This window comes from Cololabis saira, chromosome 1 (assembly GCF_033807715.1).
Source record: "Cololabis saira isolate AMF1-May2022 chromosome 1, fColSai1.1, whole genome shotgun sequence".
NCBI classification, from domain to species: domain Eukaryota; kingdom Metazoa; phylum Chordata; class Actinopteri; order Beloniformes; family Belonidae; genus Cololabis; species Cololabis saira.
Genome location: NC_084587.1, coordinates 33,477,057 through 33,504,616, shown reverse-complemented (window position 1 = coordinate 33,504,616; position 27,560 = coordinate 33,477,057). Strand labels below are relative to the sequence as shown.

Genomic DNA, 27,560 nt, shown 5'->3' with positions numbered 1-27,560 from the left:
CCATTCACTAACTTGTGGAACCTTGATAATAAGCTGATAATGACCCAGTGAGCTGTGTTTGAGCAGGGAAACATCTAAAACATGTAGGACAGCGGGTACCGAGGACCAGGATTAAAGAACACTACTTTACAGCTTGGGACAGACTTTAATTTTATCTTATTAAAGTTTAAGAGAAGATTTCTGACAGTTATGTCCTATTCTTTTGTTCTCTTGGCAGACTTTTTTGTGTGTTTTTTACCTACTTTGTCAGAATTTGCCTCTGATTTGTGTCTCTGACAAAGATGATATACGTTGCCACCCTGTACTCTCTTTTTAGAGTCAGATATGCTGTCATTCTGTTTTGATTGGTGAGTTAGTTTGTCCAATGTTTAAAATAGTTTTATTTTGCTTTCTTTATTATTTTGTTTTAATTTGAGTTAGGCAAGCATGGCTGGACAGAGTGTCACTGTATAAATTTCTGTTACTGAGTAAGGTTGCTTTAGTAAAAGCTGGCTCAGGTGAATATTGCAGGCTCAGCTTTTGGATATTGAGTTCTTTAAAATGGAGAGCATTCTTGGTACTAAAGACATCCAGAATTTCAAGATTCTTCTTGAATTTCAAATGGAAAGTGGCCCTATCGTGCCCTATAGTCATGACTGGATCATTATCAGTTTATAATAAAAATTACAAATTTGCACAGCAAAAAGTTAAAAGGAACAGACATAAACTGTGGCAAATAAAGAAAAACGAACACACATTTAAATACATTAATTTAAATATTTCTGCCGAGCACTAATAACAAATGTACAACACTATCTCTAGAAACCTTTTTTTTTTATATCTGATAGCTGTGTCTTTATGTCTGAACAAACATCCATCCATTTTCTATATCTACTTCCTCCTATTCAGGATCGATGGGCATTTTGAAATAAATCAATACAACACATTCAGAAGGTTACGCTGACGTCATCGTTTATCGTGACTGACAGCGAAAGCAACGAATCACGTGTCTGTCCGCGTTTTGAAGGAGCCAATGAGAATGCTGCAGTCACTGTTTGCGGAAGTGGCATTGCTGGTACTGTAAACGGTGCAGATTTTATTTAATCGTGTACGATTCGATAAATTGACCCAATCAATGCCTCCAAAACTTTTAGAACATATTGTCATTGACGTTATTTTCAGACCTAAATCCATTTCAAGTTGAGAAACGTTATTTATTAAGCGTGCAATGACATTTGTATACACGTGCTCCGAGCATGGCTCACTCCGCTGGTACTGATCAGTCTGCGGGTTGCTTTGTCGATCGTTTTTTTTTTTTTTTTTGGTCATATTTGATAAATTATCTGATACAAAGCTACTAGTAACGGGCGAACCAGCAGCGGACTTTTAGACTTTTAGCGTAGTCGTCAGAAATGGACCCGAAACCAAAAAGGCTCCGAACTGCAGGGGATGGAGAAGTGACAGAGAGAGGAGAGGAGCAGGAGCCAGACATGCTGGATGTGGTGGGTGCTAGTGGACACTCAACAAACTAATGTCGGTGTAAAGAAAAATAAAAAAGGGTTTAGTGTGAGAGAGCTTCAGTCAGAGGGGGCGGGACTCATGCTGATCGCAGCACTGCAGTCAAGTTTGTCTGCAGTGCATCCATGAAACTACAGGTTTTATATCAGATGTATACTGTTTACATGTTGTGATCTGTGTTTATTTGATAAGGATCTCCATTAGTCTTCACCATGTGAAGACTATTCTTCCTGGGGTCCACACAAAGACATACAAAAGATTACAATAATCACAAATCAAAAAGGGTGGAAACATTCACCAGAATTCCTAAAATAATAAGTTAAAACAAAAACCAAAAGAAAAGATTAAATAACCAACCAAAAACATCAACATCCTAAGTAACAATATTTGCTACTATCCCCAGATCTGTATCCACTTATGAACAAAAATAGTTGCAACAACAAAACCACAAGGTTTTTACATCTGTGTTCATCACACCCTGTGTAAATGAAGCCTTTTGTTGCAATACTGTTGTATTTTATTCTGTGACGAAAACATCGTTTTAATGTTCATTTCCCTGCCATGCTTAAAGTTTTTATCAATCCTTTAATTTGCTTTTTTTTTTTTGCTAAAGCAAATTAATCATACCATCAATCACTTGCAGTCATTTCCCTCCTGTTTCCTCTGCACTCAGAGTATTATCATGCCAGTGCACAATGCATCATGTTGGTTGGACGAGTGTCTGCAGGCCATTGTGCACCAAGACTTCCCTGGATCCATGGAGCTGTCAGCATTCGATGATGCAAGCACTGTACGTTTGTTTGTTTGCATATTTACACATCTGAATATGTTGCCTGTTTCTGCACATCAAACTTGAATGAAGTGCTTGTCATTCAGGATAACTCTAGGAAATTGTTGGAGGGTTGGAGAGAGAAGCTGCTGGCGAGAGGCATCTCAGTGGTGATCTCGGGTCACAGCTCTGCTGAACCCAGGGGAGGTGAGTGGACTGATTCGCTGTTGATTTACAATTGCCTCTCAGTATTAGACAGAGTATTCTTAAAATTAAAGCTGCAGCAGGTTGTTTTCTTTTTAATGGCTCATATCCATAAAATAATTCAAGCTTGGAAACGATAATGTAATGTGAAAGTTACTCACAACCCTTTTTTTTCTCTGGAACATAAAATAATGTGTATTGATTTTCTGGCTTGACGACAGTGTATAAAATGCTCAGTAAATCACATGTTTTTGGAGGGTTTGACATGAAAATAAGTGAAGTCAAAGCTGCAGCGACCAGAAACCTGATCTTTCCTTTTTAGGGTCACAAAGGTGTGTTTTGCATGTGTGGGTGACATGTTTTGGGAGAGACTACATCAGTGCACTTCAGGCCCAATCATCAGTCAACCAAACATGCATGCTTTTGGTACTGGGAGATGAAGCTGGAGGACCTAGAAAAAAAGCCCACACAGACATGAGATAACGTGCCTAATCTGCACAGAAAGGCCCCGGTTGAGATTGGAACGAAAGCTGCAAGCTGATGTTAAACAATGAAACTTTGCTTTTATTCAAATGTTAAAGGTGACATAGAAAACGTATCAGTTGAACAGTCGGATAACTCTTGAAGATATCATCTGACCCTGACACAACATGGAACTCTATCCACCAACCGGTCTGTGTGGTGATCCGCTGGTTCAGCTGTGCAGTTTACTCTCAGCGGGAATCGGGCCTTCGGGCCTCAGTGTTGACTGATATCACCGTTTAGAGGGGGGAGGCGTGAGCATTGTGCAAAGAAGGGCAAGAGAGTGGTGGGATGGATATCAGTGACAACATCTGTTATTCGTCATTTCAGTCACAATTTATTTGTACAGTGCCACCTTTTAAGAAAAGTAATTTTGTGGTGCTGAACAGAGAAAGTAAACACATTCAATACAGTCCAGCTCAGTGCCATTGTAATCCACTTATAATCCAATTAAACTTTAAACAGGAAATTCAAGATTAAAAAAAAATCCAGCCTCGCCCTTCTGGTGCGATGAATGTTCAGTTCGACTCAGTCTCCAGTCCTGAAAATGGACATTGACTCCTGTTTTTCTGTCCTTCAGTGGGATACGCGAAGAATAAGGCAGTATCGCAGAGCCGTGGGCAGTACTTGTGTTTTCAGGATGCGGTAGGTGTGTTTCACTTCACTACCCTGATGTGTTTTCATTATACACACAGTAGTACGCCGAAGCCAAGTAGAGTATATTGGTTTGTTCCAATAGACTCAATTCAATTTTATTTATATAGCGTCTATTACAACAGAAGTTGTCTCTAGGCGCTTTTCAGAGAGTAAGAACATGACCCCCGAGCAATCATTACATAAACTCACACAACATATGTGAGATGCAGACACAAACCCTCAGCGTGTGCTTGACAGACCTGTCAGAACTCGTAACTACTGAGCTCAGAGCCACATTTGACACGGCTCTCAGTATCTTCATACGTTTGATGTCCTGGGTCGGTGCAGTGCTCGCATGCCTGTGGCATGTCAGGAAACTCACTATTCAAGCTGCAAATGAGAAGTCATGATGTTTATTTCTGGATTTTTGGTTAACACAGCTAAGATGTATTTACTTTAGCTGCTTAAATAACAGTTGTATTTCTTACACATTTGTGCTCTTTATCATCTGAAGATTTCAGTATGGATTTTATCTTATACTTAAAAGATGCATGTATTGTTTTTCTTCAGGAAACACGTTGTTAATACTTTGATTAAACAAGCTTATTTATTTGAAATGACCATTTTCTGAACTGTAGGATGACATTATGCTTCCTCAAAGAGTTCGCCTGCAGTATGATGCCTCTGTGCTCCACCAAGACTTGGTAAGTTCTTACCCAACCATGTTCTGGCTCACTTCCTTCCCTTTCTTTTGTGCACTGTCTTCACCCCTGCTTCCCTTCTTTTCTCTTCTCTTCTCCTGCTCTCCTTCCCTTTCTCTCACCCTCTCAAAATAAAATGTATCAAAGTTGGCTGTGTGCGTCCATGCAGCTGGCACGCAGAACAGCGTGAGCATCCGGTGTTGATGCTTTCTTTGGCGTGCCAGGCCAGAGGTCAGAGGTCGCGTGTGTTAGGGGAAATGAGTTGGACTGTGTGGAGACAGCAGGCCTGCTGCCCTGCACAAACAACCTGCCCTTGGCTGTTATGACTGACTGTTTTTTGCTTTTTACAGTTCTGAAAGAGAAATTGATACTTTGCTTAGTTTTTCAGTTTTACGTGGCTTTTCTCTACTTCTCCTCGACATTATAGGTTATTGTTCTCTTTTATTGTTGTTACCATTTACTGAATTGATTGAGCAATAACATGAGAAAAAACATAGATTTTGTTCTGAAGGCTAACAATTACAATTTCTGGCAATCTCGGTTTTCCTGGGTAGCTTAACCCACAAAGACCAATTAAAGTAAATGATTTATTACACACTGTAAGGTCTTCCTGTGTGTTTTCATGACAGCTGATTGGCTGTCGTGTCCAGAGGCTGCCGGCGGGATCTACAGAGCGTTACACACGCTGGATAAACTCACTGACTCAGGATCAGCTCATCACACAGGTAAACAGGAGAGGCTTTACTGATGAATGTGTGTGTTTTTTTTTACGTGCACGTAGGGGCTCATGTGTCAGGCAGACACCAGGTCAGATAGAAACAGGATAGGTACCTGCTGTCTGCAGTTTCCACGGAAATGTGGCTGTGGAGTGGAGGGTGGAGACAGCATCACTCTTGACCTTGTTGTCCATCACAGTCCCAGCAGAGGAAACGAGTAACACTGCCGGGGGGGGGGCGTCCACGGTGGAAATGGGAACAAATTATTTTGCATGAAAAAAGTGGTGGAGGCTCTCTTTTCCTCCAAGCTATCCAGCAGCACACACTCTTATGGATTTTTTATTTTCTTTGCATCACTTTTCATCTATTTCTGTAAACAGATGAAATAGATGAAGAAAATAAAGAAAAGGAACAGAACAAAACTCTGCATTGTGTTCTATATTTAGATTTCAGAAGACGACCAAATCCGAAGTATTTGTTCATGGATTATCTGTTGGACACGATACAAAAGAAAGCATTGCACATTGGATCTGCAGCATGGAGGGCTAATAGCAAACAACCGCGGTTTGCAATGCTGAGTCTCTCAATGTTCAACGGAAGCTTCAGGAACCTTTTTTTTTTAACATGTTTCTTTATTGGGTAATCCATGTAAATTATATTACACAGTAAACATTTCTTTTAAAGGGTTCGACAGAATACCCCTGTTTTTTATATTTTACCATACACACTCAAAAAAATAAATAAATAACTAAATAACTAAATAGAATAAAAAATAAATAAATAAATAAATAAGGACACAAGACTTAACATAACAAACACCCCAAAACACACACACTGCAAAATACGTAATTATAAACAGGTCCCAAAGTAAGTACCGATTACCAATCAGACTCTGACTGAAGACAATAATAATAGGAAAAATAAAGTAATAAACTAAAATACAGGACACGCAAAACAGCAGCAACAAAAAAAATTAAAAAATAAAAATAAATTAAAAAAACAAAATAAGATAAATAAATAAAAATTAAAATAAACTGACGTAAGAGGAACCCTAAAAAAAAAAAAGAGACATGGTTAGCAATATCATACTTCTCTGTAATTAAGTTAAATCAGAGGCTTCAGGAACCTTGAACGTTAAAGCAGATCTCAAAGTTTACAAATCAACACGCACATTAGGAATGGGTGATATTTTACCGCACGATAAGAATTTGTCATCTCGCGGTAAAAACGATAAATTCCCGTTGATGACGTTTTTGTGTAAAGGAAGGAAGGAAGGAAATGAGCCTAAAAGAAAGAAAGAAAGAAAGAAAGAAAGAAAGAAAGAAAGAAAGAAAGAAAGAAAGAAAGAAAGAAAGAAAGAAAGAAAGAAATGAGCCAGAAAGAAAGAAAGAAAGGAGCCAGAAAGAAGGAAATGAGCAAGAAAGAAAGAAAGAAAGAAAGAAAGGATAAATTCCCGTTGATGACGTTTTTGTGTAACAAACATGGCAGATCTGAGAGCGAGATAGATTTATAGTTAAAAAGATGGAGTTGAATTGGTATTTTTTTTTATCGTCATTTTTATCGTTATCAGGATAAATGCCAGAAATTATCGTGATACATTTTTTAGTCCATACCGCCCATCCCTAACGCACATGTCGAAATACACGCATGATGAACACTGAGCTGGCGCTGTGCTGAAGCAGTTCTCATGCTGAGATCATGCTGCATCACACTGTCACGGTTAACAAATGCATAAGCCATCCTGTTGGCTTTATTTTGTGTTTTCAGTGTGGAAAACAACCACTTCTGCATCTGGGATGATTCATGTTATTAAGAGGCAGACTTTTTAACTGTCTCATATTGTGCTCGATATTATCTTGAATTTCAACACAAAATTAATTTTTTAATCCATGGCTGCTATGGCTGACCGCACGATTTATCACATAACTAGCTGTATTAATATGTATTTTTTTTTTCTAATTTATTAATTTTTTTTTTAATTGCAAACAGTCATAGCTGTGGCTGTCAGGATTAAGGGTGTGTTGGTTATGACCCATAATGTCATCTCCCACTCTAATGCATCACAGGTTTCATCACAGGTTTCCATTTTTCTGCCCAACATGAACCGGGTTTATTAAACCGGTGCTGGTGCCGGTTCAACGCTGGTTCATTTGACAGACCTAAAAAACAGTTTGACTTGCCCAAATAAGCCACCAAAAAGCCCCATCACTATGTTATGCTTGTGAAGTACGCCCATTTTTATTTCATTTGAACCTCCACGTCATTTATTCTGCAGGTCCGTTCAGGTAAGACAGTTTTTCTCCTTTATAGGCCAATTACTTGACTTAATATTGCTATATGTCATTCAGAAACACTGCTGTGAACAGCTGTCTGCATTTGTAAATGTCTATACAAACACACTTGAAAAGAACTTTTACAAACTGCATTCATAAATGCCTGCACGGCATATTAAAACATCAAACTGCATCCATAAACAACATGGCAAGCAGTTTATGAGAGGAGGTGCGTAGGAGCATTTATGGCAGCGTTCGCAAGAGCTGGCTGCTGTTTGTAGTGCTGTTTTAATAAAAGCTGACTGGCAATATTAAACATTAAACGGTGGGGTATTATTAGATGAAGAATGAGCTCATTGGCCTTGAATTGCTGCTTTGGTTTCACATCCACGTTGAGGGGTCAGAGCGGGTCTGATGTGTCCTGATGTGGCTCTTGCAAAGCAAACTCGGAGCACCAGTGGTGGCATGCTACATAGATAACGGTCATTATTCTATTAGTGTGCATTTGCTAGTTCAGTATTTAGTAATTCAGAGGCAAATCCTCTGGAAGCTTTTCAGTTTATGCACAGATATAAGATTGCCGTTTCTGATTTGACAAAACACCCCGTCGCCAAGGATACCAGACCGCCTAGACTCGGTCTCTCTGGCACACGCGCTCTCTCACAGTCTGCATAACTACTCAGCAGACATACCAGGATATTTGTATGATATTAAGTTTCACGGAGCATGAGAATGAGATCATACATCGATTCTGCAGGCTTGAAAGCGTTTTATTTTCTCCCTCTTCTTCTTTCTACACTGCATCTTCCTTTGCTTTCACCTTCTGAAGAATTATAACTTAAAGTAGATATATGAGATTTATACAGGGTCGTTTGTTTCACTTGACCTGTCATCTGTATGGCATTAGATACGGTTAATCAAAAAAACACCCTACCACACAGATTACTGACATCTACACGGAATCTCGTTTTCGTGTCCACTGTTTTCCCAGAACTCTGTCTAATTCCTCTTAGTCATGTTTTGGCCACAGCTTACATCTGCAAAATGTTGCAATGTTGCAACAGAGGGTTGAAGAGGCATATGTAGGTGGTGACACACACACACACACACACACACACGCACAAACACACACTAGATTCTATCCAGCTGTTCAACTGGCTGGATCCAGATTTTTTTTTTTTGTGCACAGTTTTCTTCATCTGTAAAGCATTTCGGTCATGCTGTATTATCCAATGAAGGCCAAGAAAAGTCCTACACATCCCACATCTGGGCACAGTGTTTGTGAAACACAGTGATGTGTGGAAGTGGATGGAGGAAGAAGCAGATCAGCCTGAACCGGCCCTCAGTCGTAAAGACGTTACTGTTTAAACGCACACACGGGGGAAAAAAGGAACATGAAGGGGTGGGTGTGTGTGTGCGTGCGCGTGTGTGTGGGGGGGGTGACATAAGATTTCTAATCTTGTGTTCAAGAATAGAAATCAACTGTTATGATCTCAACAATGGCAATGGCTGTTATTTCCCATGATTACTCATCGTAGGTTTCCTCTACCTTTAACCTCTGTTCACTGAAAGCGTTGCCTGAATTATAAACAAATGAAAAGAGTTAACAGAATGGTGCAGAATTCTTATTTCCTGACTGTAAGTTACTTTTAGCGGCTCGGTGTTTCAACAGAATTATGTTGAGAGGTTTTGTACAACATCTTAGACAGAAATGTAACAACGCCCTCCACTCCCTGCAGAGCAGGGACATACATGTATGATGTGAGCATGAAAGCTGTTCTGTCGGCTACGGTGGCTCTCGTCTCTTGTTTTTTTTTTCTTCCTTCATTTATTTGTCAACATCTGGGTTTCAAATGAGATGCAATTTTGTTTCGCTCCTCATCTACATGACAGGTATGGTGAAACTACGCTGTTTAGCAGCTGAAAGGAGAAATGGAAGTTTTATTTCCAACCGAGTCAGAGACACAAGAAACATAAGTTTTGCCGTTTGAATAACTCTGTAAAACACTAGCATCATGGTGCACAGCTGAGCTACTCTATTAAATATGCTTAACGGAATATAATCTAAGAAATCTGCAATAAGTCATAATTAAAGAATAGCGTGATTGCTTTTAGTCGACACTGTCAGACATTATCACAAGTAAACACAGTGTTGAGGCCAAAGTCAGTGTTGGTGTTATAGCGTACTGATCTGCGTTGTATCACACAGTCATATTTTATATTGAACTATGTTTCTTATTCCCTTCTGTTTATGGTGTTACTCAAGATTGATTGATTGTAGGTATTTCTCCAAGTGGTCTGTTTTAAATCCTGATATGATTTGGGGTTTTAGGTGTACACCTCCCATGGGCCCACACTTGTCATGCCGACGTGGTTTTGCTCAAGGAAATTGTTGCTGAAGGTTGGACCGTTTGACGAGGGAGGGAAGGTGAGACTTCACTCTAAAACTATTCCCCAAACCTCCGCTTTAAGGTGTCAGCGAGTGCAGAATGAGCGAGTTTGTGTAACATTTCGTTTTTTACCAGTTATCGTGGCAGAAGTTTTTCATGAATGTACCAAACACCTACATTCTAGCGAGGTGAACGTCCAGCCTGAAGGGAAGTGACTGTGCAATCAGGTCTTCTAATCTCTAAAGCTTTTATCGTTTTGTTTCAGTTCTCTTTCGTTCTATCTCAGGTTTCCTAGCACAACTTTCTAAAGGTGGAATCTGCTGCTTTAGTTAGATAAACCTTTCACTTAGACTATTCCAGTCAGCGCTTTAAAAGTGCTGAGGAGGGCTTGGAACAAGCTCAATTAAATAAATAAAAGGAAAAGACAAAATAAAGACACACAGCAACATTGCAGAATATTAAGTAAGAACAGTGATTATTTCCATCAACATAAAATTTACCACGCACACTAATACAGCAAACGGCAGAGCAGCAACCATCTTGGTTCCCTCCATCATTGCAATTGAGCTAGTTCTTTCTCACAACAGACATTTGTTCTTATCGTAAGATATTATCACAAGAAATAACATTCTATTCCAGTAACATTGGCAGCCTCCACGTTTAAGGAAAGTGCATTTTTGCCAGCGCCTTCATTTGAGGCATTTAGTCATTGCCAACTTCTTTACTTAAGGAAGCTACATCACTATCAGATCCCTGATAACGGCAAAGCCTCAAGGAATGATGCATTTCATTGTGGTGTGGCTTAATGACGTAAGACGGTAAACTCTGAAAATCTACATTTTAGGGAAGAAAGGCAGTTAGAGGCACTACGACCATGCCCAATATATATTTGACTCTCACCATCTCTGAAGCTGAAGGTTCAGCTGTAAGGGAACTTTTTAAATGTCTGTGGAAGATGTGTATCAGCCTCTTTCCTTTTAAGGGGTTGGGAGTCAATAAACTAGACTCCACGCTGTCATCAGCAGGTGGCGTGAAAGCCTACATTTTGCTGTAATAAACACATTTATTGTTACGCTTTGGAGGGAAAAAAACAACACAATTTGTTCAGTATGTCTGAATCAGAGTAGGAGCTTTTATCTACACTAATGTGCCAGTAACACTTTCAATAAAGGCAAATAACCAGCATAAAAGTCTGCTCTCAGTTTTCATTATTCTGTTTCAACCTAAACCCACTTGACCCTCACCAGTAAATACTGCACCTGCATTATATATATATATATATATATATATATATATATATATATATATATATATATATATATATATATATATATATATATATATATATATATATATATATATATACATATACATATACACAGTGTTTCCTCTAGGAATTTTTTCAGCAGTGGGGGCATGCTTCCCGGAAGGGTGGCGGCGGTGGCGTAAATGTACGCCGTACACAAATGACCACTTGACAGCAAATGTAACTTTCAAAACCTATTTATTGGCTTTTATCCCTGAACTTTTGAAGAACAATCCCTGAACAAAAAATAAATGTTACTTCAACTTCAACTCTAACCAGTTGAAAATGTAAAAATAAAATAAAAACAATAACATTAAATAAATAACATCTAAACATCAGCTAGATGAGGCTGTGTAGACTCGATGACCAATGCCGTGTTCCATTTGTCCTCGGAAGTCGGAATTTCCTAGTTCCAGTCGGAATTTTCAACTGGAACGCCCCTCGAAGTGGGATTTCCTACTGGGAAAGTGGGAGAAGCTTCACCACCCCGAGTTACCATTCCAAGATGGCTGCCATTCCTAGTTCCCAGTTCCGATTTCCGAGGTAAATGGAACGCGGCAAAAGTTTGCACCCAGGCTCAGAGCACTTAATTTTCCTTGGCTTTTTAAAGAAGAGCTCTAAGGCTCTGTTGTAGGGAAATTCTCCCAGAGGTGGCCCATTGATGCTTAGCAGCACACATGCTGCAAGATGATCCCCCTCGCGAGTAATTAACTCCAATAGGATCCCCCAAACACCCCAAACACCCCACTCCCTCCCTCCCCTCCCCTCCCCCCGCCGTTGCGCTCATCATCACACAGGCTGTGCTGTGAAGGTGGAGAGATGCGGCCATGGTGCATTTGCGGAAATTTTATTTATTTTTTTTAAATAAAATAAAATTTTCAGGCGTGGCGGCTATGATTTAGCAGTGGCGGGCCGCCACTGCTGAATGAATGTAGAGGAAACACTGATATATATATATATATATATATATATATATATATATATATATATATATATATATATGCTATCATTTTGCTCTCCACTGCCTTCTTTGTCTCCAGGGGGTCCCAGAGGATCTGCTCTTCTTCTATCAGATCCTGCGTCTAGGAGGGAGTCTGCTCCGGGTTGATCAGTGCCTGCTGGTCTATCGCTACCATGAGAAGGGCCACCACTCATTCTGTGACAGAGTCAGTATCACGATGCATCCTCATTCCCACTCAGCTACACACACGCACACACGCACACACACACACGCACACACACACACACACTTGGATACAGTGATAATCCGCCACCTACACACAGCTGCCCACTGGTACAGAGTTTCTCAGGGCTCTCACATGCAAACATCCACACACACACACACACACACACACACACACACACACACACACACACACACACACACACACACACACACACACACACACACACACACACACACACACACACACACACACACACACACATAGGCATGTTTTCATAATCTTGAGATTTTCAGGCCTTGTTTTTTTGAAATGCCAACAATTTTCCCAGCATTTGAATCAGGAAATTCATCTCCCTCTTTCTGGAATGTGCAGTATCTTTTCAATGCTGCTTGGAGGGAATCAGATCTTGGTGCGAGCAGACACGTTTCACATGTTTTACTTTTAGGTGACATTCCTGCCGTTGTCTATTCTTCACCGTATAGACCCCCTGCAGATGGGTGCCTCTAAATTTAAAACATTCCAAAGAAAAAGGTCTTTCCTGTCCTTCCTTACCCTACAACTCCCTAGCTTTCATCTCCTCTGTCCTGTTTTCCTCCTTCCTTTCTTCTTTCTCTCCTCCTTCCTTCCTCTCTTCAAACTACTGCTCGTGTATCTGCCTTGTGTTGACGTGCAGCCTTTTCTGTGTCTTCATCTATCATCTCTCTATTTTAGGAGATCTATTTCAAGCATGTCTACTTTGCATTCTTCCCCCCACTTCTTGTCATCCCCCCCACCCGCTGCCCATCAACTTCCTCACTTTAGTCAAATGACACCTTCATCTTAATATATTATCTCTATTATAGATAAATGTAAATGTAGAGGGAAGGACTCATCATAGGTTTGAGTCACAGTAGGGGTCAAAGGGGGGACCCTTAAGATCCACATCATCTGCTCTTCAACACATCTGAACATTAAAACAAGGCCTTTAAAACATCAACCTCTGAGAAAATATACAGCGTCATTACTTGGAAAAATATAGAAGCTGTGTGTAAAAACGTTCTCTGTTGTATCAATACGTTTTATTAATGGAGCTTCAGCAGGTGAATCTGTTGTTATAAAAGTATTAATTTTGGCAACTTGTTGGTCTGGAAAGGAAAAAAGACATTATCAGTTAGTAGTGATCTTAAATGAACAAAGTTTTTGTGCCCATCGATCTGTAAAGGGTTATAAGATCATGAGGGGCAGTTGTAAACAACTTTGTAATGGTGCATTTCTGCCACCAACCCATGTCAAAACACAGAAACTAAGTCTGAACTCAACACTAGTGAATGAATTGACTTAAGCCGGGAATACACTGTGCGATATTTTAAATCGTATGAGACTGCCCCATCTCACACTGCACGACTAGATCGCGGAGTTCAAAAGTTCAGAGCCCACGATTTATGTTCTCACACTGTACGAGCCGATGCTCTGATGCGACCCGTCTGCTCACACTATACGTTCATAATCCTCCCGTCGGACCTCTGTTACTGGAACTCGAGGCCGGTTTTGGGGCAGGGGTGGGCTGTTCCAACCTAAACGTGCGTCCTGCCCACCTGATGAAAGGTTATGGGGATCCTTTATTTTTTTATAATTATATATATATATATATATATATATATATTAAAAAAATCCCAAAATATCTGTACCGTTTCTGATTGGGTGTGTGCACTGCGCATCATTTTTTGACACAACAAAGAACGCATACCGCAAAAGTTGTGTCTCGGCGGAGGGACCCGACGTCCCTACGGCGCAGGGTACGCGGCGACCCGCACCATACGTGGAAATGCGGCCTTTTTTTGCTATTAAAACATGATTTGTAATGTGAATTTGCAACACTTAAACTGCAAATAATAGTTTTTGACGTGACATCAGAGATTGCGCATGCTCTCTGCGAAAGGATGAGTCCTATCGGGTCGTAGCTGCTTCAACTGTGCGACTCCTTCACGAGGAGCGACCAGGATTTCAAACACGCTTGATTTTCTTGCGACCTCACGATTTGTGATCGGGAGCTCGTCGTGAGGTGTTAATCTCTCGTCGTTATCCCACGTACACTGCACGAGGCACGAGCAACAATTGGGTCAAAATCGGGCCCGATCAAAAAAAAGTCGCACTACTGGAAAATCGGCTCAAAACGAGCCGATAATCGCACAGTGTATGCCCGGCTTTAGCAATCAGGGCAATGTAAAAGATACATTGAGGTATGGGGGCGGCGACATATGACTACCCTTGAAACAGACAGGGAGCATAAATGGGCCTTAAACAAAGCCCAGCATAACAACACAGATACCTCTTGCTGGGAAGCATGGGGGTGGAGAGGTGATTATTTGGTTTATGTGGATTGATATAGCCATATAAAAAAACCAGAGGATTTTTCTTATGTCCAGATAGATGGATAGTATATGTAAAGCTTGAGTCTTTGAGAAGCAATGATGACCTAAAAAAATAAGTGAAAAGTTCCTTAAAGAACAATTGGAAAAGATTTACATATTTCCCCTTAACCAGTGCATAATATCATTAAATGATTGAGTGGAAATGTGTATTGTGGTCAGACAAATCAGTATTCCAGAACTTTTTTGGAAAGAATGGAAACGTTTGCTCTGGAACAAAGACAAAAAAGATCACCCAAGCAGTTGAAAGCAACTTATTCAAAAAATAGCGTGGTTCTGCAATGGTCTGGGATTGCTTCAGTGACCTTTGCAAGGGTCTTTGCTCTTCTGTGGCAGTGGCATTTATGGAGGGAAGTACAATGATACTTTAGAGAGAGATATATTACCTTCAGGATGATGTTTTTTCCAGGGACATCCAAGAATATTTAAACAAGACATGCCGAACCACATTCTCAGCCATGGCTGAGAATAAAGACGGTACAGGTAAATGATTGCCCCGCCTACAGTCCTGACCTGCCCTGTAAAGAATTTGGAAATGAAAAAGGTAATGATTTTGTAATGACCTTGTACTCTTGCAAACCTGAAGACAAGCTTTCAGGAAGAATAGGAGAAAATAACAACTAAAATGCTTCATTGCTAGGTGACTTCACTGCTAGATAACTTAAAGTTTTATGGGAAGGAATGTGGTAGAAAAACTTAAGTTTTTTTTGTTTGTTTTTTTCCCTGGCCAAACTACCGGTAGATGTAAAACAAATGAAATAATGTTCAGGATAATCTTGCCTTTTTCTGATGGGATTTTGTTCTGAATCTCCCAATATAGTCTAATAAGTAATTTTTGATCATTTTATCATTACATGCTGCCTATGGAGGATTTTTTGTGCCAAAATTAAATACGGTAAATAAATACATCATTAATTAATTAAATTGGGAATTAAATATATCATTAATTAATTAAATGTGTCATTAATTAATTAAAATTAGAATGAAATATGACATTAATTAATTAAAATACAATTCATTTTAAGTAAAAATATATATTATTTCAGCATTTAATTAATTAATGACACATTTAATTAATGATTTCGTATTGCGTGTGAATCATGAAATGTAAAACTGCATTTAATTAATTAATGACACATTTAATTAATTAATGATATATTTAATTCCCATTTTAATTAATTAATGGTGTATTTATTTATTTAATTTTGGCACAAAAAATCCTCCATAGCTGCCTTCATTTTGTTTCTGTTAAATACATTATTGTAGGAGGACAGCTATTTCATTTATTCTAAAAATAGGATTTGCTTTGTTATACTTTGTAAATGGACTATCACAATATTTTGAGAGTCCCTAACTTTGATATCAAGTGAGTAAAAACCTCACAGGTCATATTTAGATGTTTCTGAGCAGCTTGCTCTGACATTGTACACAAAGTATCACAAAAAAAGGCCCTTACAGAAAGGGTGAGGCAGCCTGTGAAGGGATATTGACCCAACGACAAGGCTGCAGCTGGAGATCGTTGTCTTCTCCTCCAAACCCTGGTGGACTGACAAATTGTTAAAAAAAAAGATAAGTGAATAAATACACTTTTTTCCCATCTGTGAATCCTTATGCTCCTTTCTTAGTTTGCAATTTGAAAGTGTGCATAACAGTGTGTCTCTTTCTCTTCTGAAGGTTTTACTTTGCTTTCCTTGTATATTGACATACAGTCCCTGAGGTCACAGATCTGAGCTCTCTGTCTGTCTTTTTGTGAGAACGGATCAGACGACCAGCTTGATTATTAACTGGGCCGGTCTGGATGTGTGAAAACCATGAACTGGTCTTTAGATTACAAGTCCAGCAGAAACTCGAGGGCATTAATGTCACTTGCTAAGGAATCCCACGTATGACAACTGTGAAACAAGAGCTTGTCGCTTTCATGGTTATTTGTTGACATGTATAGTCATTGTGGATCATGTCATCATCATGAAGCTTCAGAAGTGCAGCTTGCTTTTTTTGTTACCCTAAGGAATATCATCTTTTTCTCGTCTGTTCACAAAGCTTCCACCTTTTTTTTTTTTTTAACAAAACCAACAACCTTTGACTCGAGAATCCTAAATTAAACATGTTTAATTCACACTTTCATTCATTCCTGCTTCTAGAGAGACCATTTGGAAGTTGCGAGTGGACTTCCTGCAGGAGAGAGTTCTCAGCCAATGGGAGAAGTTCACCATATGGAATGCTGGGAAACAGGGACGAAAACTGTACCGAAGCCTGAGCCTGACCAATCAGAGGAAAGTATGTCAATCTTCAGATGTGAGACACTAGCTCAGTCGTGCTTTTTTCTGTTTTCAGACTCTTGATTTTAGTACTGATGAAATAAGTTGTGAGTATGGATGTCAGTATTCAACATTATTCTGTTGCATTAGGTCAAAGCTTTCTGTGATGTAGATGAGAGCAAGATCCAGAAGGGTTTCTACACATATGAGGAATCCGAGGTGAGATCACTGTAGATGCCAAGTACAACTGATTTTGTCGGGGTGAAGTAGACAAGATAGTGGTCGTTTACCTTTAAATCAATGATTCACGTCGATGTCGCCCAAATGCTTTATTCCAGTTAACATCACTTCAGCTTCTATAAAGCTATGGCCAAAAGTGGTTTATGTCTCTTTTTTCTTTTTTTCTTTTTGGATCAATGTTTAAACAGGAAAGACCGAAGCCAAAAGTACCAATCCTACACTTCAAAGATGCTTCAGGGCCCTTCATCATCTGTGTAAAACTGGTGAGCAAAAGAAATGAAGTAAAACTGCCGTGTTTGTGTGTTGTGTGTTTTTTGTTTCTGAACGCCCGTGCCTCAGGTCTGTTATCTAACTTAACAACATAATGATTGAGGGCGTGTGCCCAGCACCGGACGTAACACACACAAACACACAGGAGGCCGTCAGGAAATGTGGAGCGACGGCAGCCTGATCTTTGATCAAATGACGCAAACAATCTGATGTTTTTACTACTGGTCGACTTACACTTGTCACGGTCTCTGCATGATTTATGTTTGACATTTCTCGTGGCCAAATAATAGCTTTTTCCTAAGATAGTAATACTCCGGGTTCTTTGAATGTATATTCATATGTACACGCACGCTAGCAGCTACTCTTGCAGTTACATCGGTAATTGCCTATTTATCACCAGGCCAGATTCAGATTCAAATCTTAGGGTGACCCCACCCAAGGGATCTAGAAATTGCTCAATTACAGAAACTGGGAGAAAGACCTGGACACAATCATGCTCTTTTTCTCCTCCGCTACAACACACACACACACACACACACACACACACACACACACACACACACACACACACACACCAACACCTGCACCCAATCACACGTTTTCACCCAGATGTCAAATAACTATAAACAATAAATATATTCATTCAAGCTGTTCTCCCATGCTCTGGTTCTTTACTGCAGGTGTGTTAGGATGTCTATTGAATATATACTCTTTGTAATAGCTTTGGCTAGAAATGACAAAAAAGGAATATACACACACGCACAGCGGTAGGAACTATTTGGCCAATATGGTTAATTTTAATATCGATTACACAAGGTGCTTAAGTGTTTTATTTTGACCATGTTTTTGTGTTCTTCTTGTTGTTTCATCTGCAGGACATGACGGGGGGTGTTCTGGAGGAAAACCTCAACTCTTTGCAGCTGAAGGAAGGAATAAATTACTACCATTTCAACTGAGTGCTCAGGGTGATGCAGAAGACCGCGAGAGCGGTGCAGGTTAAACACGCAGAGGAATGCAGGACTGGACTGCGTTCACGTAAACACGGACTGAGAGATGGACTGCTAATAACTCTGAGATGAAGTGAACTCTGAAACAGAGTCAAGGACAATAACAAGGGAGGGACGGAGAGGGTTATAATGTATTTTACGTGTACAAAGACGGTGAAGAATTTTAAGTCGGCATAGTTTTACTTGGCAAAGATGACGGCCCTGATTTCTCTGCCTCGCTCTTTCGCCGCAGGACTGGAGTTGTTGCAGCTGGCTCTTTCAGTGGAGTTTTTTGGATTAATTCCACATTTTAGGGAAATGTGCTTATTCGCTTTCTTTGTGAGTGTTAAGATTGATACCACCCTCATATAACAAACATGAAGCTCCATCCTGATATGAAGCTCCAAGCCAGTGGATATTTACCTCAGCTTAGCCTGGGAAATGGCAACATCAGGAGCAGAAACTTTCCATCACCTTCAAGTCTCACTGTATCTGGTTTGTTTAATTTGTGCAGAATGATTTACCCCATTTAAAAGCTGGGAAGTAACCATTAAAGGAATATCCTGGGGTTAAATCAAATGTAGGTCTCTGACTAGATGAAAATGAGTGTAAACGTTCGTTAGGGAGGAAATCCATCTGGATTAAAGCAGTGTTCAAATGCTTTGTACGTTGCAATCTGTTAATGGACGTAAAAGAAATTGGAGCATTTGTGAGGGAAGTCTTATAATCAGAAGATGTCCGTAACCTATAAATCTATGTCCAGCAAGTACAAAACATCCCTTTTTTGTACACTCAAAGTTAAAATGGCCTTAATTTGCATGTAGTGACAAGCCTGATAGGCCCTTGTCTAGAAAGATGTAGGGTCTGAAAACAATCCATGGGGCCTCCTGATCCAAGGAGCAGCACCAACGGTTACTGATCAGATTACCTTCATATGCAGTGGTTCAGCACAAGGACCAATCAGAGCATGGACAATGTGATGTGTTCAGCAAAAGACACGGGTCGACAGGAGAGTGTGTTGGTTAGAACAGTAGGTTAAACTTTTGCCGTAACCTGCAGTGGTGGACAGTAACGGAGTAAATTTACTTGAGTACTGTACTTAAGTACATATCCAGAGGATTTGTACTTTACTTGAGTATTAGATTTCTTTGGTACTTATTACTCTTACTTGAATACATTTCCAAGACAAATATTTTTACTTTTACTCGAGTAAATTTCTAGGAAGGCTGAAAAGTACTCGTTACTTTCAGGTCTGCTCTTTTTTCTTCTTCCCTAAAATCCTATTGGACACAAGCTGTTTTTGTCAAAGGAGGAGACCTATCACAGTGCACGCTCTCCACTGGGATGTACGTAAAGCGGAAATACGTCAAGCCTCCTCAAAACGATACCTCCAAAGTAGCCTGCGTTTGTCTTGAAAGCAGAGATGTAGTTTTTTGTAAACAGTGGTCTTTGAGGGGGATCCAGACTTAGTTGGATGGTGCAGGTTCATTTGGTTTCAGTTCATGATTGTTAATAAACTCTGCATCATCTGCTGTCCTCTTATGATCCCATTCATTTGATTTGTTTTTGGTGTTTCTGCAGGTTTTATATAACATTGTGGTTCTAAAAGCAGCACATCAGTGCAGCTGGTTTCAAAGAGTTAATTCTCAGAAACAAGAGTTTAAAGATCCTTAAATTAATTTAGAAAAAGTATAGTAATTTACTGATGTGGAAAATAAGAAATTTACTCTTACTCTTACTTTTACTTAAAGTAAATTTAAAAGCATTTACTTTTGATACTTAAGTACCTTTAAAAGCAAGTACTTTTCTACTCTTATTCGAGTAATATTTTGACTGAGCTACTTTTACTTGTAACGGAGTAAATTTTGACCAGTAGTATTTGTACTCTTACTCAAGTACTGGGGTCGAGTACTCTGTCCAACTCTGGTAACCTGTCAGCAAAATGGACTGACAACTGACTGCTGGAAAGTTTTAACACGTCTTTCAGCTTTGTTATAAACTTATGCAAAACCGAAAGCTGGAAAGAAAGAGGACATGGATGGATTCTTTGGTATTGTTACTTCACAGGGCTCTTTAGTATAGTTTAGCATTTCCATGTTTTCTAACCCGGCCCGGGCCGTGCTTGGTGCTCGCCAAACTGCATATTTGAATATGTGTTGAAGTTTAAGGAAGTCTCATCACAGAAGGTTCAACTTATGATGTGCTGGCGGTTTTACAACCAGATTTCTAAACATTCCCTCATCTGATGCAACTGTGTAAAATCAGATACACGCACACATCTGCTCCAAATGAGCAAACATGGATTCTGCTCAAAGCTGTTTTCTTTTCTCTGATGAAATCTAAAGAACAATAACCTCTTTAAGAGAGCATGGTTATGATACATAAACATTTTAAAAAAGGAAAAACAAAAGTTTGTTTTACCTCACAAGAGAGGAGAGTTTTTCTGCCCACGGATTAAACAGAGCGTTTTCTTACCAAATCTCCCCCCAGCGTTTCCTGGTCTGTGTTACTGTAAATCTGTCCACGGCAGTTTAAAGGGAAGCGGTGATGGTTGTAAATGCCGGTGTTCAATTCTGCTGGAGTTTTATTTCCACCTACTTTGTTATCACAGGCGGAAAACATCACTGGCCAGCGGTGTAAATGTACAGTGACTGGATTGTTTTTGAAGTTTAGCTCAGTCAGGTTTGAGGTGAAAGCCCCGTGCCTCTGCCAACACAGTTTAGTGCTGCGTGTGGGTTAGGAAAAATATCCACTGAGCATATAATCTACATCCAACTTCCTTTTCTGTTTACAAATATTTTAAGTGTTTTCCATCAAAAGAGGATTTTTCCATGCTAAAGCATCTAAATCTTTGTTCACCTTGATATCTTAATCTGGTGTTTAGCTTTTTTGGTTAAGGAATTCAGTGCTTTGTCCATAAAACAACACCGTACATCCTTCTGCTTCCTCAAGCAACAACTCGCACAAAAACAAATGGTTTGGATAAATGAAATTCATTCATTTTATAACGTGACAATGCAAAGCGAGTTGTAAAACCACTTTCTGTCTAAATACATCCCTTTGCTCCTTCACCCATGTTGCCCTCATGATAAAACACTTGGTGGATGATTAGTGAGCTCTAATGGGGAATCTATGAGGAAGACTCAAGAGTGTAAACAGAGCTTCACTCAGTGTTTAGGCTCCGTCTCTCTGCAGACACCAGAACTGATAACTCACATGAGCAGGCACAATGACTGACCCTCACCCCCGGAGCCGGCTTGCCCTCGCCGGTCAAATAGACCCGCATTTGTGCAAAAGAAAAAAAGAACCACGCGTTTAAAACCCAGACAAAAGATAGCTGAGCAGTGCAGCTGATAAGTGAGAGAGATAAGATGCGGGTGTGTTTGGGTGAAGGGAGGTCGCACAGGCCTGACGCTTTTTCATTCACCTGGAACAGCAGTACATTCCTCTGTGTCTGTGTGTGTGTGTGTGTGTGTGTGTGTGTGTGTGTGTGTGTGTGTGTGTGTGTGTGTGTGTGTGTGTGTGTGTGTGTGTGTGTGTGTGTGTGTGTGTGTGTGTGTGTGTGTGTGTGTGTGTGTGCGTGCGTGCGTGCGTGCGCGCGCGCGCGTGCGTGCGTGCGTGTGTGTGTGTGTGTGTGTGTGTGTGTGTGTCTGTTTTTAATTTGTTTTTAAGATTAGACAAAATTCTGCCACATGTAAAATATATGCAAAGGAAGCTTATGTCACAAAAAAATGTATTTGAATTGATTTACTGTTTGGTATTACAGCTTATCATTCATATTAGTACACCTACATTCAAAGTATGAAATCTCAACTCAATCTTTTTTTATATAGCACAGTTTAAAATAAACGAGGCATATATTACAAAGATAAAATAAATAGAATAATATGAGTACAAAATACAATGAAATAAAAAATAGGAGTAAAATAATAAAAAATTATAATATGTTTGAAATAAATGTCTATAGAATATGAATCTAAATCCATATTATAAGAAGAAGCTAAAGGTCGGTAAAGTAAAGTAAATCTTGCCTTGTAGCAAAATAATACTAATATGAAGTTCTATATATCCTGAGGAAATGATTCAAACATTTCACTCATGTTTTAGAATTTCTATGTACCGGTATGTGTTGCATGTACCTGTTACTGGGACCTCACTCGGATGTCTTTTGGGCAGATTTCACCATTCTCCAAAGATGATGCGTGGTTTGGGTCATGACCCTTTCCCTTTCTTTTTTTTTTCCCCATTTTCTTTTGTGCTTTTAGAGCCTCTGGTAATTGTCCTCCTAAATGATTTGAAAACATTCACTTCAAGCCTGGTGACCGACACAGGATAAGGACATTTTGTCCTGACGTGCCATCGGTTTACACATCCAAGGCCTGGAGAGAAAGCGAAACAACCTTACTGGATTAAATGAAACTAATGCACAGCATTCGCAAAGAGTCTAACTCTGGACTCTTTTGTCCACAAAATGTTTGATGAAAAAAAAAAAAAAAAAAAAAAAAGGTGTCTTCTCAATGAAGGTCTTTGCAGACATTAGTAGAACATTTTTGTGTGTTTCTTTCAATAACATGGTCCTCCTCAGCTTTCGCCCGCAGAGCTCTTCTTGGATGGGTTGGCAGCGTCAGCTGCAGGCTGAAAGCTCCGTACTTGAAGGCTCCAGTCGATCGTATGACTGAAACATCTTGATAACGTTATAAACTGTTGAAAATGAGATTCTAAAGTTCTTTGGTAAGTGTTTTAGCCTTTGGTATTTTTCTCACCTCTAAGATGTTTTCTATGTCTCCACTGACCAAATAAAGAAAAAAAAATCAGTCCTTCTGCAATAAAACATAATTAATTGGCTAATTTGGTTTATCTGTAAAACCATTTTCTCTGCTACTCTGCTCTTCTTCTGCAATGTTTTTTACTCCCTCTCAACAACTGTTATTGTTGCCCTTGAGTGAGACATGTAGGCTCGCTTACAGGTCCTGGGGAGTTGCTCGGCTGGGCCTCCTGTAAGTAAATTAAGATTTCTTAAGAAAAGAAAGGAAACAAAGGTCGTGAGGGTTGAAACGAGAGATATTGGAATGTGTGTGTGTGTTTGGGTCAGTGAGGAAGCGGTGTGAGGACAGACGGAGCGTTCCTCCTGTCAGGCTGCTTGAGAAGAGCCAGGTGACCACGGGGGGATAAGGGGAGAAGGTCAGAGGCTCTGCTGCTCTGGAAATGTTTGGCATGGTGAGGGAGCATCTGAGGTCAAACAGCACATCAGCAGCAAACCTCTGCAGCAGAGACATGATTAGATTCAAGCTCCGACTCCCACTGAAGCCGCAGCCTGGTGTGTTTGTGGGGAAAGTCTGTTTATTTCAAAGTTTTCTCTTTTAGCGGGGTTGGAGCTGGGGGTGGACATTACAGATCTGTTGGTGTTTTTCCTTCTGAGTGTTTTTGTAAAATAGCCCCACATGTCTTTGAAGCCAAAGCACAAACGACATAGTAGAAAGACCTTAGTCCAGTTGTCTCTAATAAAACAGATGTCAAAACTGGACTGCTGCCTTTTAAAGGACCAAAACATGAAGGAATGTGTTTACATGAACTTATTATTCAGTGATTATTAATGAAGCCAAACATATATAATGAAGCAGCACCAATGTTTCACTAGCTTCAGTGTTTATCATCACTGCGCATCGTCAATAATGGTGTCATTTAATTTGCTGTCATAATTCTTTCACTGGCAGGCTGGCCCAACTTAAATGCCTCTTACAACAACACTTTATCAGAGGGATAATGGGAACACTGTGTGTGTGTTTGTTTGCAGAGTGAGGGGGTGGAGTACGGGTGGGAGTGGAGAGGAGTTTCTTGTAGCATTTCTTGAAATGCGTTACTTTGCTCTGGCAGCCCAGGGGAATGTGACAACTGAGTATCATGCTCGCCCCTCCAATTGTTTTCTCATGGGAAAACCGAAAGCGATCCAGACAGACATTTTTAGAGCACATGTGTGACTTTTGTTATATGGGGATCTGTATTTCTTCTCTGAGAATACTCTTGACCAAGCAGCAGAGCTATAATGGTGCAGGCAGCAAGAACAGTTATAGGTGTCATTAACGTTAATTCCCCCAATCGCTGTCTGCACTCAGGGGGCCCTGCAAGGGGAACCCTCCAATGAACGGCTTCAGTGGGACACAGTGACTTTCAGACGTGACTATGGCTACCCATTATAACCCCCTCATCAGTCATCATCATGCCACGAAGTTTATTAGAGCAATGGCAGTTTAACCCAGAGTCAACTACTGTAATTACAGCGTCATATCTAATTTTGCCACGAGAACAGGTCCGCTCCGCAGTTCCTCCAGCATGGATTGGCTGAAGGAACTGGCAGCCAGCAAGCGCCAACAGTCTTACTTCTGGGTTGAGGGTCATGCAGAAGTAATATTCCTTGCAGTTCCTCGAATGGCCACTGGAGGCTGGCTCCAAAAGCGTGTTCATTTCCACTGACTGCATGTATGGGATAAATCTTGTGCCAGTAGAAAGTGAAAAGTGAAAGAAAGTCTTTGTATCTGAATGTGAATCATTTGATTTGAACCTGAGTTGATTGATTCAAAAAATCTGAATCTGAATGGACTAATTTAAAATTGTTTGGTGAACCCAGGAGAGTTTATATAAAGCAATACATGTATTTCTAATATGATTGACTGACCGTCAGTTTAGCCAGTGGTTAGTTATTATCACCTCCTCATTTGTGGTCATTATGCGACCAAGCTCCACAAAGCAATCAACAGTTTGTGCTAATCCAGTGTCGGCTAAACGCTAAAAGTAGTAACTTTTTATTTTTTCATTGAATTAAAATAACATGGGATATTCTTCTGTAAACATCTGTCAATAGATACAGCTATTTAGGTAGGGATCAGCTGAATGAGCTAGCCGCCACAGCTAGGTGTGATTGACATATTCCTGTGTGCTTCTCATGGCTACATACAATACGAAGAAAAGAGGCCACAAAAAAGCGCTCTTCAGAAACCAACGAGTTATGTGACAAATGCTTTGTCCATTATTTTACAGTCTATGGTAACCAGTAGTTAACTGGTGGATAACTTGCATGAGTATGTTCCAGCCATAGACTGTATAAAAACAATGGACGAAGCATTAGGTCATGTGACTCATTGGTTTGTGAAAACCGGTTTTGAAGCCTGTTTTTCTTTATACGGGGCACAGCCATGTTGCTCGAGAAGCAGACGAGAACATGCCCACTGTATGTCAATCAAAGGTAGTTTCGTTTGCAGCTCCCTCAGCCAAACCTGGCCAAAATATCAGACATTTACAACAGACTATACTGTTTAACATGTTGACTCAATGGCAAAATCAAAAATAACGTTTAGCCATGCGTGGGTTAATACAAACAGCTGGTTGCTTTGCCAAGCACAGTAGCATGACAATTACAGCTATTGGCCGAGTTGACTGTCAATCAGTCACTATAGAAATAAATGTTATGCTTTATATAAATTCTCCTGGAGAGGTAGAAGAAAAGCACCCCCCTCAGAGTTATCATGCACTTGAAATGAACCGATTGAGATCAAAATGTTTTTTTTAAACAGGCTTTAAATATGCTTATTTCTGCTCTAAAGTTGGACATTTTAACACAGGAGTCAATGGAGATTGACTCTCTTGCAACAAATCGTAGTTACGCATGAGCGCCAACCCATAGGTAAGGTGGAGGGGCTTGGTTCCTTCAGGGTTCCCGGTCTGGTTGTCCTGTCTATTTTCAACATGGGGCTATACAGTAAGAAGAAAAAGAGGCGTGAAAACATCTCTTCAGAAAACGTATAGATGAAGTTACGGAGAGATTGTCCAGTACAGTCTACAGTAGACAGACTCCTGAATAGGTACTGTATGTTTTCCAGCAAATAGCCAAATAGATTTTTCATAATAAATCGTTGCACTGTTGGAGGCGTACTTCAGTGTTACTCGTTTACTTTAGTTTAGTTTATTTGCACATAAAACAGAACAGTAAAAACAATGGTCAAATTAAGCATTGTGCAGAAGAGGTGGAAGCCAAAAAAAGGCTTATGAAAATGCCTCCCCTTTATAAAACAAACATAAACAACAATAACAACAGCAGTAACAGCAGCAGTAGTAGCAGCTGACTTCAAAGTAAAAACACAATATTGAAATGCATAATATAAAACAGAAAAAGACAATTTAGCATGAAAAGAAACAATACTGAATTATTGAAAGATAGGAAAATGAAGAAGATGTAGGATAATTGCATGAAAAAAAGTACAATTTAACAACTCCAGAAGTGTTTCTAATCTAAGGAATTATTTTTTTTCAAGTGTTTTTTGAACAAAGCCAGTGAAGATATTGATTTTAGTGATTTAGGTAAATTGTTCCATAGGGATGGTCCTCTGTATTTTAAAGTTGCGTTGATTGTGAAGTCCGGCATAAAGGAAGGTGAAAGTACTTTGAGTGTCGTGTCTGATATGAATGGATGTCTGTTTATGTCAGTTTATGTTGTGTGAACTGCAGTAAGCTCTGGGGAAAGCTTGGCCCCGGTTAGTGGGTCCAGTTTTAACGCCGTGCAAGATTATATTTTCATGCTGGACTGAAATCCCTGTCTGGTCCACGTACAGTCAGGGGCGTGTCCAGACTTTTTTGACAGGGGTGGCACCAGTGGGGCACTGACTTATACAGGGGTGGCATGAAGTGTGAGTAGGAGCGCCTGCGCACACACATATGCACGCGCACAAGCAAACACACACCCACACACACATTTGCAATTACTAACACTGCAAGGAAAAATAAACCTACGAGTCACAACACAGAACACACAGGAGTGGAAACATACAAATGTGATTGAAAATCTCCATACTTTAATCTTGGGAAAAAAAACAACCTTCCAAAACAGTCACAGTATAAAGTGCCAAAAAAAGTTTCAAGTTTAAGTCTCTTTGGACTAAATATTTACTTGACAAAACTGTGCAACAATGGTTGGAGGTACTGACAATGTAGAATATTTTGTATCATCAGAGAAAGCTGACCTCTCCAGAACTTATGTGTACATAAATAAAGCTTACATAACTTTTAACAAATTTTGTTCCAACACTGACTTGTTAATAATGCTACAATAACCTGTGACTCCAAAAGCCAACATAAGAAAACAATGCACATTAAAGAATATAGTCACTGTCTATAAAGTGCAAACATATTTAAAATAGGTACAGTAA

At 39.8% G+C, this 27,560-nt stretch overlaps 1 protein-coding gene across 1 annotated transcript; it reads left to right on the top strand.

Annotated features, from left to right (window-relative positions):
• Positions 1 to 1,044: 1,044 nt before the first annotated feature.
• Positions 1,045 to 19,937, top strand: b3gntl1 (UDP-GlcNAc:betaGal beta-1,3-N-acetylglucosaminyltransferase-like 1). Its single transcript, XM_061731906.1, is given in 13 exon segments — positions 1,045 to 1,481; positions 2,171 to 2,287; positions 2,374 to 2,473; positions 3,573 to 3,637; positions 4,267 to 4,332; positions 4,959 to 5,054; positions 9,651 to 9,746; positions 12,055 to 12,153; positions 12,155 to 12,180; positions 16,751 to 16,886; positions 17,018 to 17,086; positions 17,296 to 17,370; positions 18,253 to 19,937. Coding segments are annotated over 13 exon segments (1,116 nt in total). The 5' UTR covers positions 1,045 to 1,391; the 3' UTR covers positions 18,334 to 19,937.
• Positions 19,938 to 27,560: the final 7,623 nt, after the last annotated feature.